At 33.4% G+C, this 13,726-nt stretch overlaps 2 protein-coding genes across 8 annotated transcripts; one reads left to right on the forward strand and one right to left on the reverse strand.

Annotated features, from left to right (window-relative positions):
- The first annotated feature begins 903 nt into the window (after positions 1–903).
- On the forward strand, positions 904–9,189 carry LOC129317942 (tryptophan synthase beta chain 1-like). Of its 7 annotated transcripts, none has more exons than XM_054962378.1 (8): positions 904–1,492; positions 2,012–2,368; positions 2,723–3,165; positions 3,258–3,352; positions 4,358–5,911; positions 7,609–7,722; positions 8,100–8,172; positions 8,628–9,189. In XM_054962378.1, the coding sequence occupies exons 1-5, from the start codon at positions 1,142–1,144 to the stop codon at positions 4,531–4,533; spliced, it is 1,422 nt and encodes a 473-aa protein (XP_054818353.1). In that variant the 5' UTR covers positions 904–1,141; the 3' UTR covers positions 4,534–5,911; positions 7,609–7,722; positions 8,100–8,172; positions 8,628–9,189. The 7 variants fall into 7 exon arrangements, with proteins under 7 accessions (XP_054818353.1, XP_054818348.1, XP_054818350.1 ...); XM_054962373.1 differs by having other exon boundaries at positions 4,358–4,577; positions 5,912–7,722; XM_054962375.1 differs by having other exon boundaries at positions 4,358–4,577; positions 5,912–7,722; positions 8,116–8,172.
- LOC129317943 (glucose-6-phosphate/phosphate translocator 1, chloroplastic-like) lies at positions 7,379–11,437 on the reverse strand. Its single transcript, XM_054962381.1, has 5 exons — positions 10,743–11,437; positions 10,150–10,375; positions 9,558–9,780; positions 8,722–8,935; positions 7,379–7,761 (listed from the first exon to the last, which is right to left on the reverse strand). Exons 1-5 carry the CDS (start codon positions 11,241–11,243, stop codon positions 7,750–7,752), a joined length of 1,176 nt encoding a protein of 391 aa, XP_054818356.1. The 5' UTR covers positions 11,244–11,437; the 3' UTR covers positions 7,379–7,749.
- Between the last annotated feature and the right edge of the window lie 2,289 nt (positions 11,438–13,726).

Genomic DNA, 13,726 nt, shown 5'->3' on the forward strand with positions numbered 1-13,726 from the left:
AGAATTTTCAAAATAATTATGCACAACTAACTAAAGTTGGGTTTTAACCTCCTGATTAGAAAAATTACACAAAAAGAGTTATTCTTTTTTAAACCTGAAAATACTTAAATATCTAGTTCTAGATTAATTGCCCATATTTATGTAATAAAAAATAATCGTGTACATTTTGACAAAGTTAAAATGCATCGCATCATTATCAATTTTTTTTTTTTTTTGCCAGCACATATCTCTGTCATATGACACGCTTTTTTTTTGTTCGAAATAAAGTTAAAAAATTTAAAGTAAAAAAGGATAGATATTGCATTATTACGATGATCATGTTAGGCAGGCGGCTAGAAATAGCACTGCGTAAAAAGTAGGATTTGATTCCCTCACAAAATTGTCCCAAAATAAAAAAAAGAGAGAACACAAGGATCTTTAAAAATATTAATATTAAATTAATTTTTTTATATTAATGTTCTCAATACTAAAAGTTTTGATTTGGCTTTGAGATTAATTTTTTTACAAAGTTTTTATTTATTATCCTCCCCCAACAAAAGGAAAAAAACTATTAAGAATTGAAATTACAACTCTATTTTATAGATTTTTCAGATAATTAAAATTAATTAAATTAATTAATGAAAGTTAGTTTAGTAAAGTATTTGACATACACCTTATAAGATGATGTGATTAAATCTCATCGTGAGGATTTTCTTACCGAAAAATCTGTAAGTATTTCTTTTTCTTTTTTTTGGGATATAAAAACATGTCTTTTGAATATAAAAACGTGTCTAACGAGTCAGGCCAACTCATCAATTGTTTTTTTTTTTTGTGTGTAAAAATTTATTTAGATTAAAGATATTTTTCCTTTCAAACCAACAATATAATCAGACAGATTTCATTTCAGTGAAGTGCGGAGGATCTGTTTCCGTCACTGTCGTCCAAATTCAAGAATATGCCAAAAAGTTCCACTTTTTTCTGTTCCGGGAAACTAACTGCCATATGATGTGTTGCCAGTTGAAACCACACAATTTTTCTCAGTGTTTAATAAACAAACAGCAAAATCCGACATTTGATCCCTCACTTCTTGCTCCCCTTGTTCTTACTCTCACATAAAACCTTCATTTCGGTTGAAATTTCTGAAATCAGAGCTCACACCACCATGGCTTATTCCGTTGCAAGCTCTGCCACTTGCAGAAACCACCTCGATATTTCAAGGGCGCTTTCAAAGGATATCTTCCCTTCTTCGCATTTGTCCTCAAACTCCCTCAAATTTACACCTTACCCTTCTTCATCTTCTGCTCGAATTACCCTTTTGGTCTCGTGCTCGCTCACCAAAGAGCCTTCGTCTGTTATGGCAGAGAACGACAATGGGTCGGTGGTATTACAGCGACCCGATTCGTTTGGCCGATTTGGTAAATTTGGCGGTAAGTACGTCCCTGAAACTCTAATGCACGCGCTCAGCGAGCTTGAGGACGCGTTTCATTGCCTTTCGGCTGATGAAGATTTTCAGGTTTTTCTATCTATATCATTGGATTCAATATCACCAAATAGGTTTGATTTTTCATTTTTTCACACACCAGTTCGGTGCGGTAGAGTAATGAATTGTTGAGCATCGCTTTGGTGATTGCTATCTTGATGCATTTTATTTGAAATTAGATTGCACTTTGACAAGTCATTCTATCTGTCCATCTTCTGTCTTGTGTTACTATCAACTTCTGGTATTTTAAATAAAGATGTTCACTTTCGTCTATGCTATTGCTGAGAGATACGAAACAGATTATTTGGGAAAAGAATTGGTTGATCAGCGCACTAATTTTCTTCATTTAAAATTACTTTTCAAGATATATATATATATATATATATGTGTGTGTGTGTGTGTGTGTATGTATATGTATATATTACCATAACACAATTACGTTAAATTACGTTGGAATCTCTCTCTCTCTCTCACTTGCACCCCTAAATATCCGTAATTCGTTATCTGAAACAGATGTGGAAATCTTTCTGAGGTATATCTTTGAAATTGCAGAGAGAACTTGATGGGATTTTGAAAGACTATGTGGGTAGGGAGAATCCTCTTTATTTTGCGGAGAGGTTGACAGAGCATTACAAGCGTCCTAATGGTGAAGGACCTCACATTTATTTGAAGAGGGAAGACCTTAATCACACTGGTGCTCACAAAATTAACAATGCTGTTGCCCAAGCTTTGCTTGCCAAACGGTTGGGCAAAAAGCGCATTATTGCTGAAACTGGAGCTGGTCAGCATGGAGTTGCCACTGCTACTGTATGTGCTAGATTTGGGTTAGAATGTATCATATACATGGGCGCACAGGATATGGAAAGACAAGCGCTTAATGTCTTCAGGATGCGTCTTCTTGGTGCAGAGGTAGGTTAGTTGTAGTATTTGTATCATTTTGTTTGCATAATTCATCCTTTATATTGTCTTTAGCAGAGAAATGTATAAGGGAATGGTCTATATTTGAAGTTGTTCATCTCTAACAATTTACCTAGTAAAAATTTTCTAGAATGTTTGTAGGATATGGATATATGTTGTTATCATCCAAAATTAAGCTAGGGTTATTGAATTTGAATTAGATGGTGGTCTTTCTAGAAAGTTGTTCTTGCAACCTAGTTGCCAGAGACTTACTTTACTTTAAAGTTTAAGTGACTTCTTACTATAACAATTTTATGCATGTGGTCTGATCATTGGGCTTGCTAATAGAGTGATTCAATAATGTAGGTAAGGGCGGTCCAGTCTGGCACAGCAACTCTGAAGGATGCTACGTCAGAAGCTATAAGGGATTGGGTGACAAATGTGGAGACAACTCATTATATTTTAGGTTCTGTTGCAGGCCCACATCCGTATCCTATGATGGTAAGAGAGTTCCATTCTATGATTGGCAAGGAAACCAGAAAACAAGCTTTGGAAAAGTGGGGAGGGAAGCCAGATGTGCTGGTTGCATGTGTTGGTGGAGGTTCAAATGCTATGGGACTTTTCAATGAGTTTATTGATGACAGAGATGTTAGGCTGATTGGTGTGGAAGCAGCAGGATTTGGCCTTGACAGTGGCAAGCATGCTGCAACATTAATGAAGGGAGAAGTTGGGATTTTACATGGGGCTATGAGCTATCTACTGCAGGATGATGATGGGCAGATAATTGAGCCTCATTCTATAAGTGCAGGGTGATTTTCCTGATTGATATTTGCGTTGTTGATTTACTTTTTTCCTTGTAGACTCTGCTTGTTTTATAAAAAGAATTGTGTGCATTGTGCAGCTTGGATTACCCTGGAGTTGGACCTGAACATAGCTATTTAAAAGATTTAGGACGTGCAGAATATCATAGTGTCACTGATGAAGAAGCCTTGGAAGGTAGGGCTAGCCTGACTTTCACTATATCTAACAGAGATATAGCTATTGTGTTTTCTTTCTTCTGCCTTTGCTTTATCATACAGTATCATTTGTGGTTTTCAAATTCAGAATACTTACGCATCATTAAGACTTTTGTTCTTGAGTTGGTAAGGAAGGTTAATTTCAAATCCGCCTGGGCTGTTTCATTCTGAGTAGATTATACCTATCTGGTATGTTGAATAACATTTCTTTTCTAAAGGCTGATTCTATTAGTATTTTCAACTAGTGTCAGTTAATAGTGCTGACACTTGTGACAGTATGATTGATGAAATCGTTATAAATTTTTTGTTAGCTTCTGGTAGTTTAAAATATTCAGATTAAGTTTCTTTGTGTTGGTATGATTTGGTGAACTAAAATCAGGCTTCATGGCTTTATCATGGTGAAGAACTTGGCCATTGAAGTTTTTTAAGTGATCAGCAGGCGATGATGCCTTCTCTCCTGGATATGTGTATGCCTGTTTGTGTTGAGAAGAGACAACTGTTAAAGTGGAACTCCTAGCGGATTAGGAGTTGGAGTCTTAGAGTTAACTTTTTTTCATTATCTTTTGATCTTTATATTGTGCACAACAGTTTCTCTGTTTCCCATTGATCATATTTTTGTTTCAACTACATTATTGCAATATGTAACTGGAATGATATGAATTCTTGTTTGGGTTCCCTTGGAGAAACTCTTTCGTACGGATCTGGATCATGAGAAATATTCATGCACCATGTTATTTTGGGCAACTCATGGCAAAGACCTAAAAGCTACGACTAAGTCATGTGTTATGGCCCTTTCTTCAGTTAGTAAGACTGACAGGCATTGCTGCTGGAACCATCTGTGATCATTTCTATTGTACATGGCATCTATTTAGATATTCAGTACATTCGTAAATTTTCCGTGCAAAAATTGCAGTAAGATATGGTGTTGTTCTCATCAGGTCTTGTTTTTCTGCTTCATTCTTGGGTATTTTTGCGTTGTGTGCAGCTTTTCAGAGAGTTTCAAGACTTGAAGGCATAATCCCAGCATTGGAGACATCTCATGCCTTGGCTTATCTCGACAAGCTATGCCCAACCCTTCCGGACGGAGCCAAGGTTGTGGTTAATTTCAGCGGCCGAGGCGATAAAGATGTTCAAACTGCCATCAAGTATTTGACGGTTTGAAGAAGGGTCATCTTCCTACCAGAGAGCTAGTTACTTAATATAAGGTTCTGTGTTTGAGATCGAGTTATGCATATTAGATGGGTTATTTAATGCTCGTATCCCATTTTGCTGGTTTTATTAATAAGGTCTATGATTTCAAATCCACTAATAAAGCAATTTACTTTGTCTCTTAGTGATGATACTTTTGTGTGTCTACAGTGATACTGTCATATTTTAGTAGTGTTTAGCTGTTTATTGGTCGTTAGAAGTAAGTTTGATGGTTGAAAAGATGTCTAATACTTGTTATTTTCTCAAGACAAATTGAAAACTCAGATGTTTGAATATTTAAGTTGCCACTTGATGGTGATTTTTCTGAACCACTGATTTGAAAGGTGAAAGATTTTTTTTTTTGGGTATTTTTTAGCGAGATAATTATTTATTATAAGTTAACAATTAAAGGAGCGATATTTCCTGATCTTGTTTTGTTCAATGTTGAAAATATTATAATTTAATTAAAAATAATATCTGAAATATTTAAATTAAATTTAGTGAATTCAGGTGTAATGAGATGTTTATATCTTGCTCTTCTTCCAATTCTAAAGGCTAAATGTAGTTAAATGATTGTTTGTCCAAAAGATGTTAAAATGTCCTTTTATATGTATGTATGTACACGCATGCATGCATGCATTTTTGTATAGGAGGGAGAGTGTGTGTGTGTGTGTCACACGCATGCATATGTATATGTGCTTGGAAACATCATAATTCCACCCCACCCCAAAAAAAAAAAAAAGGTTGGCCAAACGAGAAGCTAGTTTTTTTAACTTGATAAGTTTTTAAGACTCAATTTAATTATTTATGTTATGAAAAAGATATTAAATTTTATGTTGTTCGAGTGATTTTAATTGTGCCATCTCTCTATTTTATGAGCGAGCGGAGTGCATACTTGTACATATGAAGGACAATTAAATTTTGAACATGACAAAATTGAAACTCAGAAGCTGCATGAATAACTTCTATTCCAGAACTAAATTTATTTATTAATTTACTACTACTATTATTATTATTATTTGGGAATAATATATTCAATTAGCCTCTTACTGGTCCTTTTAATATCTTAAAACACTTAATTCACCCATAACAATAATTATTTTAGACTGGCAAGGTGGATAATTTATTTCTGGTCTCTATTCATTCTTCCAAGCATTGAAAAGAAAATCTTATCCACAAAGTGTCGTTTTGTTTTTTCATGGAAGCTTGAATGTAACCTTAAAAGCATTATCCACATCAATCTGCATCTCCAAAATTGCAAGACTTACATCAATCTTCACTTCATTTCTATTAGCTCTTCAAGTAACATGGAAGCATCTGCAACTTCATTATCCTCAGTCTCAATTTGCAGGTATTCAGTATCAGCATCTCCAAGAAACTGGTTCCTGTCTCTCTCTCTTCCCCCTCCCCCTCTCTCCCCATATATGTGTACACACATACACACACAAAAACTAAGAGAACATAGCTTTTTTTTTTTTTTTGGTCCAATCCTCTTTAAAACATTTAAACAGGCTATTTTGATTGGCCACTTGGCTGTATTATATGTTGTTCTTTAAAATGACATCTTTCTGCTCAAGTGTCTTAAATAATGTAAACACACTCATTCATTCTTTCTTTGTTTCATTTGTTCTCTTTCTTGTTCCACTGAGAAAACTCAGGTCATGTTCCCATATAGGTTACCACTTTTTAGATAAGTAAGGTGTGGCCACTTCATTATGAAATAGCCTTTTGTTTTTATTTATGTTGTATTTTTTTTTCTCGGTTGAATGAAAGCCAAAGCAAAACTATTTCTGTTGGTGTGCACTTGATTAGGTTTCCCTTATCTTCCATTCATGCTAGAAGTTATTTTTTTTTTCCATTAGAAAACTATTAAACTTGAGATGATAAATTTGAGTTGAGGAAATTAAAAGAAGGAAAGGCGAGAAATTTTTGTTTATTTATTTTCTTTTATTGTAAATTAAGTAAATATTATATTTTTCTACCTATCCTCTTCCTTTCGAGCACATTTAAAAGCAAAAATAAATAGTGAATTTAAGTATAACTAAAATAAAAAATATCTATTAAACCTTTTGACCTTATTTTCTTTGCACATTGTTTTGTTAACATAGGAGTAAGTACTAAAGTTACGAGATCGCATTCTAGACATTGCATAACTACTATTTTCATCAAATGGTAATAAATCAAATTACTCTTCTAACACCAAGAATATCAAGTCAGGATTCCAAGGAGTATGAATGACATTTAAAAAAAACATAAACGACAACTTATTTATACAACTCTTAAAAAATATTTTATTCCTAGCTCTTGACCCAAAAAAAAAAAAGCCTAGTTATTTCATAAATTACACCTCTTTTGGTGTCATTTGTCAATTTTTTTTTTCTTTCTAAAATTTGCTTTTATCTTGATCTGTGTGGTCCATAATCCAAGTAGATGCAACGTTATGTACTGAGACTTGAAATGCTAAAAGGATTCATGCCAAATAATTTGGCTTTCGAAGGTAATGACAGCTATAATGCATACAATTGAAACCTTCAAAAAGTAAGATCCTTGTTAAAGTCTCTATCTGAAGCATACCCTTAAGACAGACCCAAACCACAAATAAACATACTATGTTGGGTTATTAACCCTTTGATCACTGAAGGGTCACTTTTTCCATGGACATGTTCACATGGGAAGCATTCAATATTGCCTCAAAAGGTCAAAATACACACAATTTCTGGTCTGCTATGAAATGCAGATAATAAAATATCAAGTTGCATCACAAAACATTGATGGTCATATCATAATAATATAATCTCTGCATCAGAACAAGAGCATCAAACAGAAAATAGTCCTCGGATTATTATTAAACCTTTCTAATAAAATAAACAAATGTTTCCAGAATATCATCGGAGGAGGCTCAGACTGTGTGAAACAAGAACATTTATTTTTTCCAAAGTTTAAACTTCTGGGAAATTTGAAACAGAAAACTTCCAAACCACTAGCTAACCTTTTATAGAATGATACAATTTCCTCAGCAGAATTATTGTTTAATGTCATTATTTACAGGTTATCACACAGCCAGATCATCCCCATCAAAACAAAACCCAGCAGTCACAAATCTCTTGTAATCAGCTTCCTTGTCTTCCAGGCTGAGATTATCAGGGTACAAGGATGTACCAGGTTTTACTTTGAATTAATTCCTTCACCCTATTGTTTTGCCTGTGAAAAATGACAGAATGAGAAATCAGAATAATCATCCTCTGCAAAAATGACACGATGAGAAAATTTATCTTTTAATTAAAACATTCCTTCACTTATAATAACCTTGTGACCTTGCATCACCTAATTTTTCCCCCTAAATTTCTTGTCAATTTTGGAGAGATGGATACAATGTGTGGGGCCCATTTAAGTGGTGGGTCTCTATTATATGTGTACGGTCCATTTGAGTGGTAAGGATTGAGAAGACCTGAACTTTATAATTTATTAAAGAAATTGATAGCAAACAACTTAACTGCACCGAAATCTATTTAATATTTTACCGTCTCACACTCTGACAGGGCTTTATTTTCCAAGGTCCCAACAAATATTTACAACGGTGACAGACAAGTACTGCCTCGCCGACCCGTGATGGTATGAACCAAGGCAAATTCTCAAGTCATTTATTTAAAGTGGTCCATTTTCAAGCTAACTTAAGTTGAAACTGACTTGAAATTGGAACACAAGACCATGGATTCAAAGTAATTACAGTTAGGTAGCAATTCAAAGTCCAACCACAACAAACCGAACAATGGCTCACCTAATCCCAGAATGTGGCCACCATATGGGTAGTTATGATATTCTGAAACACAGACACCTAACTCTACAATATAAGCCTCACATTTTTCCCTTTCATAAACCTAATAAAACAAAAATTCTTCCACCCTGCCCTTTTCTATCAATTACTGTATTGAGGTTCAACCCGATGATCAGACAATGAACAACTTTTTTACCCTTTTCCTATGAAAATAATAAAAGTAGAGCAGATATGTTGTTTCAGTTACATGCATAGATCACCATGATTGATGAGTAGCATTTTGTTTTATTAGTATGTAATACAGCTAAAAGGCGAAACAGCTGGTTATGAAGCAATGAGACATGTCATAATACAAAGGTAATATGAAATGCTTGACTAAAAAATACCTGTGAGTACAAGAAGGTTCCAAGGATGGCAATGGAAGCTCCAAAAATATTGATGGGCTGAACTGGCGTGCGGAAGATGATGATTGAAGAGACTATGACTGATATGCGTTTCATGGTGTTTCCAATGCTAAATGTCAAAGGAGAGATCTGGTCTAGAGACATGTATGAGACCTGGTTGTACAGATGATAGAACACGCTTTGAGCAGCCATCCACCTATCGGGTTCAATTAATACAGCCAAACATTTTAGTTGTCAATGGGAAAGTGCAGAAGCTTTCAGAACCAAATGATAAGAACAAACAAAAGGCACATAATCCGAAAAGAGGGGGAAAACTCAGGTCTTTATTTGTTAGAAAATGCAACAAAACTCATAAGCAGCAAGAAGAGATAATGTGGTTGAAATAAAGTGTAATTAACAAAATATTTTATATCGTATTCAAAATGATATTTTAGAAGTTTTATTCTTTAATTTCATTTACAGATATATGGAAAACAAGGAACTAAATCACAAGGCCAAATGTTTCTTTACAGACAAGTTATGAGGCATGAGAAGCCAAAAAGAAGCAATAACATAAGAGTGTAGAAACTTTAGCGCTCATGCATGTCACTTCATTATAGGTGCCCATCAAGAAGAATTCAAACGTCTCTAGGGGGAAAAAAAAAAATTCAATCGGAGAAGAGATTAGGAAGCATCAAATACTTATATTTCCTCAAAATGACAAACAACGTATTTACATAATCTATTAGCGATGTAGAAAGTACATGCACAAAGGCTAAGAAACGTGTGATCATGGTAAAAATACAAAAGGGAGCATCAAAGTCAGCAGTAATAATTACCAAATGAATTGGGGTCCAATTTGTGAGAGGGCTGTTTGCCATCCGGCTGCCCACATCTGCGGTCCCTCCACAGCAAATGCAAATGGTGTGAGAATCAAGAGAGACAACATTGACAAACAAGCGTAGTAGTTCATTCCACTGACAGACTTCCCCTTCATGCCCCTCTTTGAAAAGATATTGCGAAACACAAATGCCAAATTTGATATCATAGCACCCATGAAACCTGCAGAAAAAAGTTGAAAGAAGTATGTCAGGGAAGAAAGAACTACTCTAAACAAAAAGAGTGGAAAATCATTACAATGTTACAAGCAGTCTCCTCTAATCACAAAAGTCACAGCCAATCACTCCCTTCTTTTGTTTTTTAAGTGGTCAAACTTAAAGCAAGCATACAGGCTTTGAAAGCCCAGTATTCAATTTGCAGCAAAGGAAAACACCAGGGATTTGCAAAGCATAATGAATCAAACACATACATTTCTCAGTTTAATTCAAGGATCAATTCAGTTTTTGTCATGATACTATTTCTATCTCGAAATTGCTTTCTTGAGTGACATAAAAAAGAAACTGAATACAATAAGCAAAGTTACTTCATTACCAGTCATATTGAAATTTAGCTCAGTCACAGCAGCAAGAGCACATCCACCAATAATTGGAATCAAAGACAGATAGACCGGCACCGGGAAGGTCTCTCCCAATATAAGCCTTGAAACCAACACACTGAATGCAGGCTCACCACTCTTGATGATGTGGGTGAATGAAACTGCAACTTTTGACATGCTAACTGTTGCTGCTACATGTCCTATTGTATGTGCAACAGCAACCTATGTGAAAGAGAGAGAGAGAGAGAGAGAGAGAGAGAGACTACTTCAGATCACTATTCATTTGAAAATAAATCAATTCAGGATAATAAACACGAATTACTTGATATCTTTCAAATCTTAAACTTAGCAACAAATAGAGGGAGAGGCTATAGTAAGTCCCTCCCTTTCAATTTGATCATTTGTGAAACAAAGTATATGACTAAACTTCTCCAGTAGCTGCATGGTTGAATTGGATTAAGTTTTCAATTTTATAATTCTGGTTTCAACCAATGTCCAGAGAAAAATACGGCATATTGTCAAACAAAACATTGTTTTCTCTATATCCAGACAATTTTCTTGGGAAACAAACAAAAACCCTGTCACTTACAGGAAACAAAGTCTTCCAGAATTCAGGATCAGTCTTCGGCGCCTCAGCTATCCTCGTGGCCCAAGAGATCAACATCATAAGAGACCCACATGCAAGTGAGAGAGTGGAAGTAAGCCAAGGGTAGGGATATGCATTCAGGACCTTCTTGTTATAAATATTAAAAACCACATTCAGAGCCCACCATGTTGCAAAGTATATCCCAATTTTCAGCTTCTGAGCTGCCTCTGATGGTGTGCTTGTTTCAATCTCTGATCGCTCGGCCTCGTACGCTTTACATGTGATCAAACTGTGTTGTTGTTGAATTTTCCCAGAACCAAACTTCCCAGTGGGAGAAAGGTACAATGGTTTTTTCACCGAAACAAGAGATTTCAGGGTTTTTACTCTGGGAAAAGAAGGTGAAAACGAAGATATCTGAACTGGGCTTGTATGTTTTTCCCGGAAAATAGCATTAGAAGAAGAACCTCTGGTCCCTAGAGCAGATTGTTTCACAGAGCAAATCATTGTGAACAAAAAATTTGTAAAATAGTAAAAACAAAAATCTGAAGCTTTGAACCAAACCCTCAATGGTTTGCTCAAATGTGATCGAGAGCCAAAAATCAGAAATCTCTGCCAAGAGGTGTGGAATGATGCTTTTGAACTCAGACTTGACCTTGATGACTCATATATATAGAGAACTATCACCGATCTGACCCTTTGACCTAATGCCTCCCAGCATCATGAAAGGTCATGTAAATAAAACTCCTGAAAAAATAATAATAATTGAAACAAATGTTAAACAGGATGAGGGAGGAAATCCTGTTCTACGATTTTTGATTGACCTTGATGTTTTTCACTAATGCGATACGAGCAAATTTGTTAGGCTATAGCTAATTTGTTTGCCGGAAAGATCATCAAAGAGTTATCTTTTACTCGTTAAAAGATTTAAAATATTTATAAAATATTTTTTAAAAAGTCAGATATTTAAAAATATAAAATATTTTTTATTTTTTAAAATATAATTATTATTATTATTTAAAAATATTTTTATTAATAAATAAATTTATATTTATTATAAAATATTTAATAGAGTTAAATATAAAAAGATAAAACTAATTTAAAAATAAATAATTATTTTATTAAAAATTAAATTAAATTTAAAATATTTTATATTTTTAAATAAAAAAATATTTTATAAAAAAACACCGTCATCTTCTTTTGAGATAATATTATTCACATCTACTTTTAAGGTGACATTGCTCCCATCAAAAAAAGTTTACTGTAATCATCATGGAATCTGGAGTGATACGCACCATAATTGAGGTGATATATATCATTTACATCTATTATTTTTTTCCACCAAAAGAAATATATATCATTTTACATTCAAAATATTATATATATATATTTTATATAGCAAAATGTTACAACAGCTAATACCATCCTCCAAGAAATATATATAAAAAAAATTTATATACTCAACCTTATATATTTAAAATATTTATTTTTAATTAAATTAAAACATGTATATTATTTATAAATTATTTATTTTATAATAAATTATTTATTATTAATATTATTAATATACTAAAATTTACTTATTTTAAGAGAAGCAAATGACTACAAACACGAACGAACAGGGCCAGACACGACGGAAGATGAATGACAGAGCCGAAAAACAGCCAAAAGAAAACAAACTGCCAAAAGCCCAAAACCCATATCCTTCAGTTTAAATGTCTTTCAGTTTTTGTTTACTATTCAGTCATGTGAGGATCCGGATTTTTTAAGTGTCAGAAAAAAATTTTTGATCATATTTATAAGTCACGTCATTAAATTTTTATTACAAATTTTTGCTCTTATCCTCTATTGAATGTTGAAGAGAAAAAATATATTATTAAAGTATGTATATTTAATAGGGGTAAAATTAAGAATTTATTAAATTTTAAGATAAAGTTAATAAGTTTTAAGATTTTTTTTATACTAGTAAAATATATTGAAAGTGATTTATAAATAAAATTAGAAGAGCAATAAATATTCACTCTAAAACTACAAATTTTATCAACGATTGAGAATCCATGCTTAACAAAAATAAATGAAATGATGGGTAAAATAATAGTTTTATGAAGTATAAGGCATGGCAAAAGGAAACAGTGTGATTTGGTGTTTTGTATCACATGTGAACATCCCATCAGCCGTTTAATTAATTCGACGATCTCTATAATGTCATATGGAATATTCATTGGATAAAAGAATTTGAGACTCTCACGGGATCTTGATCCTCATAATGATGTGCACCATGCTATACTCATCACTATAGTGAAATCTGAACTGTCCAAAATTGATTTTAATGATTAAAATTTAAAATTTTTATACAAATAATTATTTTTTTAAAAATGATAATTATGCTATTATCTTTAGTTTAAATTTTATATCTATTAAAATAATAATTCAATAAAAATATAAAATTTATATCAATTATACACCGTCTAGATCATCAAAAGTGATGAAGGGAAGCGGTTTAACTATGACTAATGGAAGTGACCGACAATAGAAAAAAGCTGTCATAGAGTTGGTCCAATGAACCTACAGCTCTTAATATTAGGTCCCTGCCAATGCTGCAAATATAATTTCAGTAATTAAATTAAAGTTGCTCCTACAAGAAGAGCAAAAAGAGACTCCTGAAAATCGTTAACAAAGTAATAGAGATTACAACATATCAAAAACAGCCACATACACAAAGCAAAAGTACACAATTAACTCACAAATCTCCTAATTAAAAAGAATTATTACACAACACGCCTTACAAAAAGTTTAATCATAGATGTAAGCAATGGACACCAAGACAATCTAAGCAAATTTAAGGATCCTCAACCCTACAAAGTATGCTTCAGAGCCTCAGGGTAGCAGGAGATTGGCTCACCATTGAGATTTTTAGATTAATCAATTGCTTTTTATCATAGTATTTTTATTATTTTCAAGGGTTTTGGATAATTTTGCATGTAAATTAT

This window comes from Prosopis cineraria, unplaced genomic scaffold, assembly GCF_029017545.1.
Source record: "Prosopis cineraria cultivar Desert tree isolate PC_DT_omini unplaced genomic scaffold, ASM2901754v1 PC8, whole genome shotgun sequence".
Lineage (NCBI taxonomy): Eukaryota > Viridiplantae > Streptophyta > Magnoliopsida > Fabales > Fabaceae > Prosopis > Prosopis cineraria.

Bases quoted from the DNA above. Each gene is read 5' to 3' on its own strand.
- LOC129317942 (XM_054962378.1), top strand. From the start codon at position 1,142: ATGGCTTATTCCGTTGCAAGCTCTGCCACTTGCAGAAACCACCTCGAT. The intron at 3,166-3,257 runs GTGATTTTCCTG...TGCATTGTGCAG, and splicing joins CCTCATTCTATAAGTGCAGG to CTTGGATTACCCTGGAGTTG. The intron at 3,353-4,357 runs GTAGGGCTAGCC...CGTTGTGTGCAG, and splicing joins TGATGAAGAAGCCTTGGAAG to CTTTTCAGAGAGTTTCAAGA.
- LOC129317943 (XM_054962381.1), bottom strand. From the start codon at position 11,243: ATGATTTGCTCTGTGAAACAATCTGCTCTAGGGACCAGAGGTTCTTCT. The intron at 10,376-10,742 runs GTAAGTGACAGG...TCTTTCACATAG, and splicing joins TCTGGAAGACTTTGTTTCCT to GTTGCTGTTGCACATACAAT. The intron at 8,936-9,557 runs GTAATTATTACT...TGAACCCGATAG, and splicing joins ATTGGACCCCAATTCATTTG to GTGGATGGCTGCTCAAAGCG.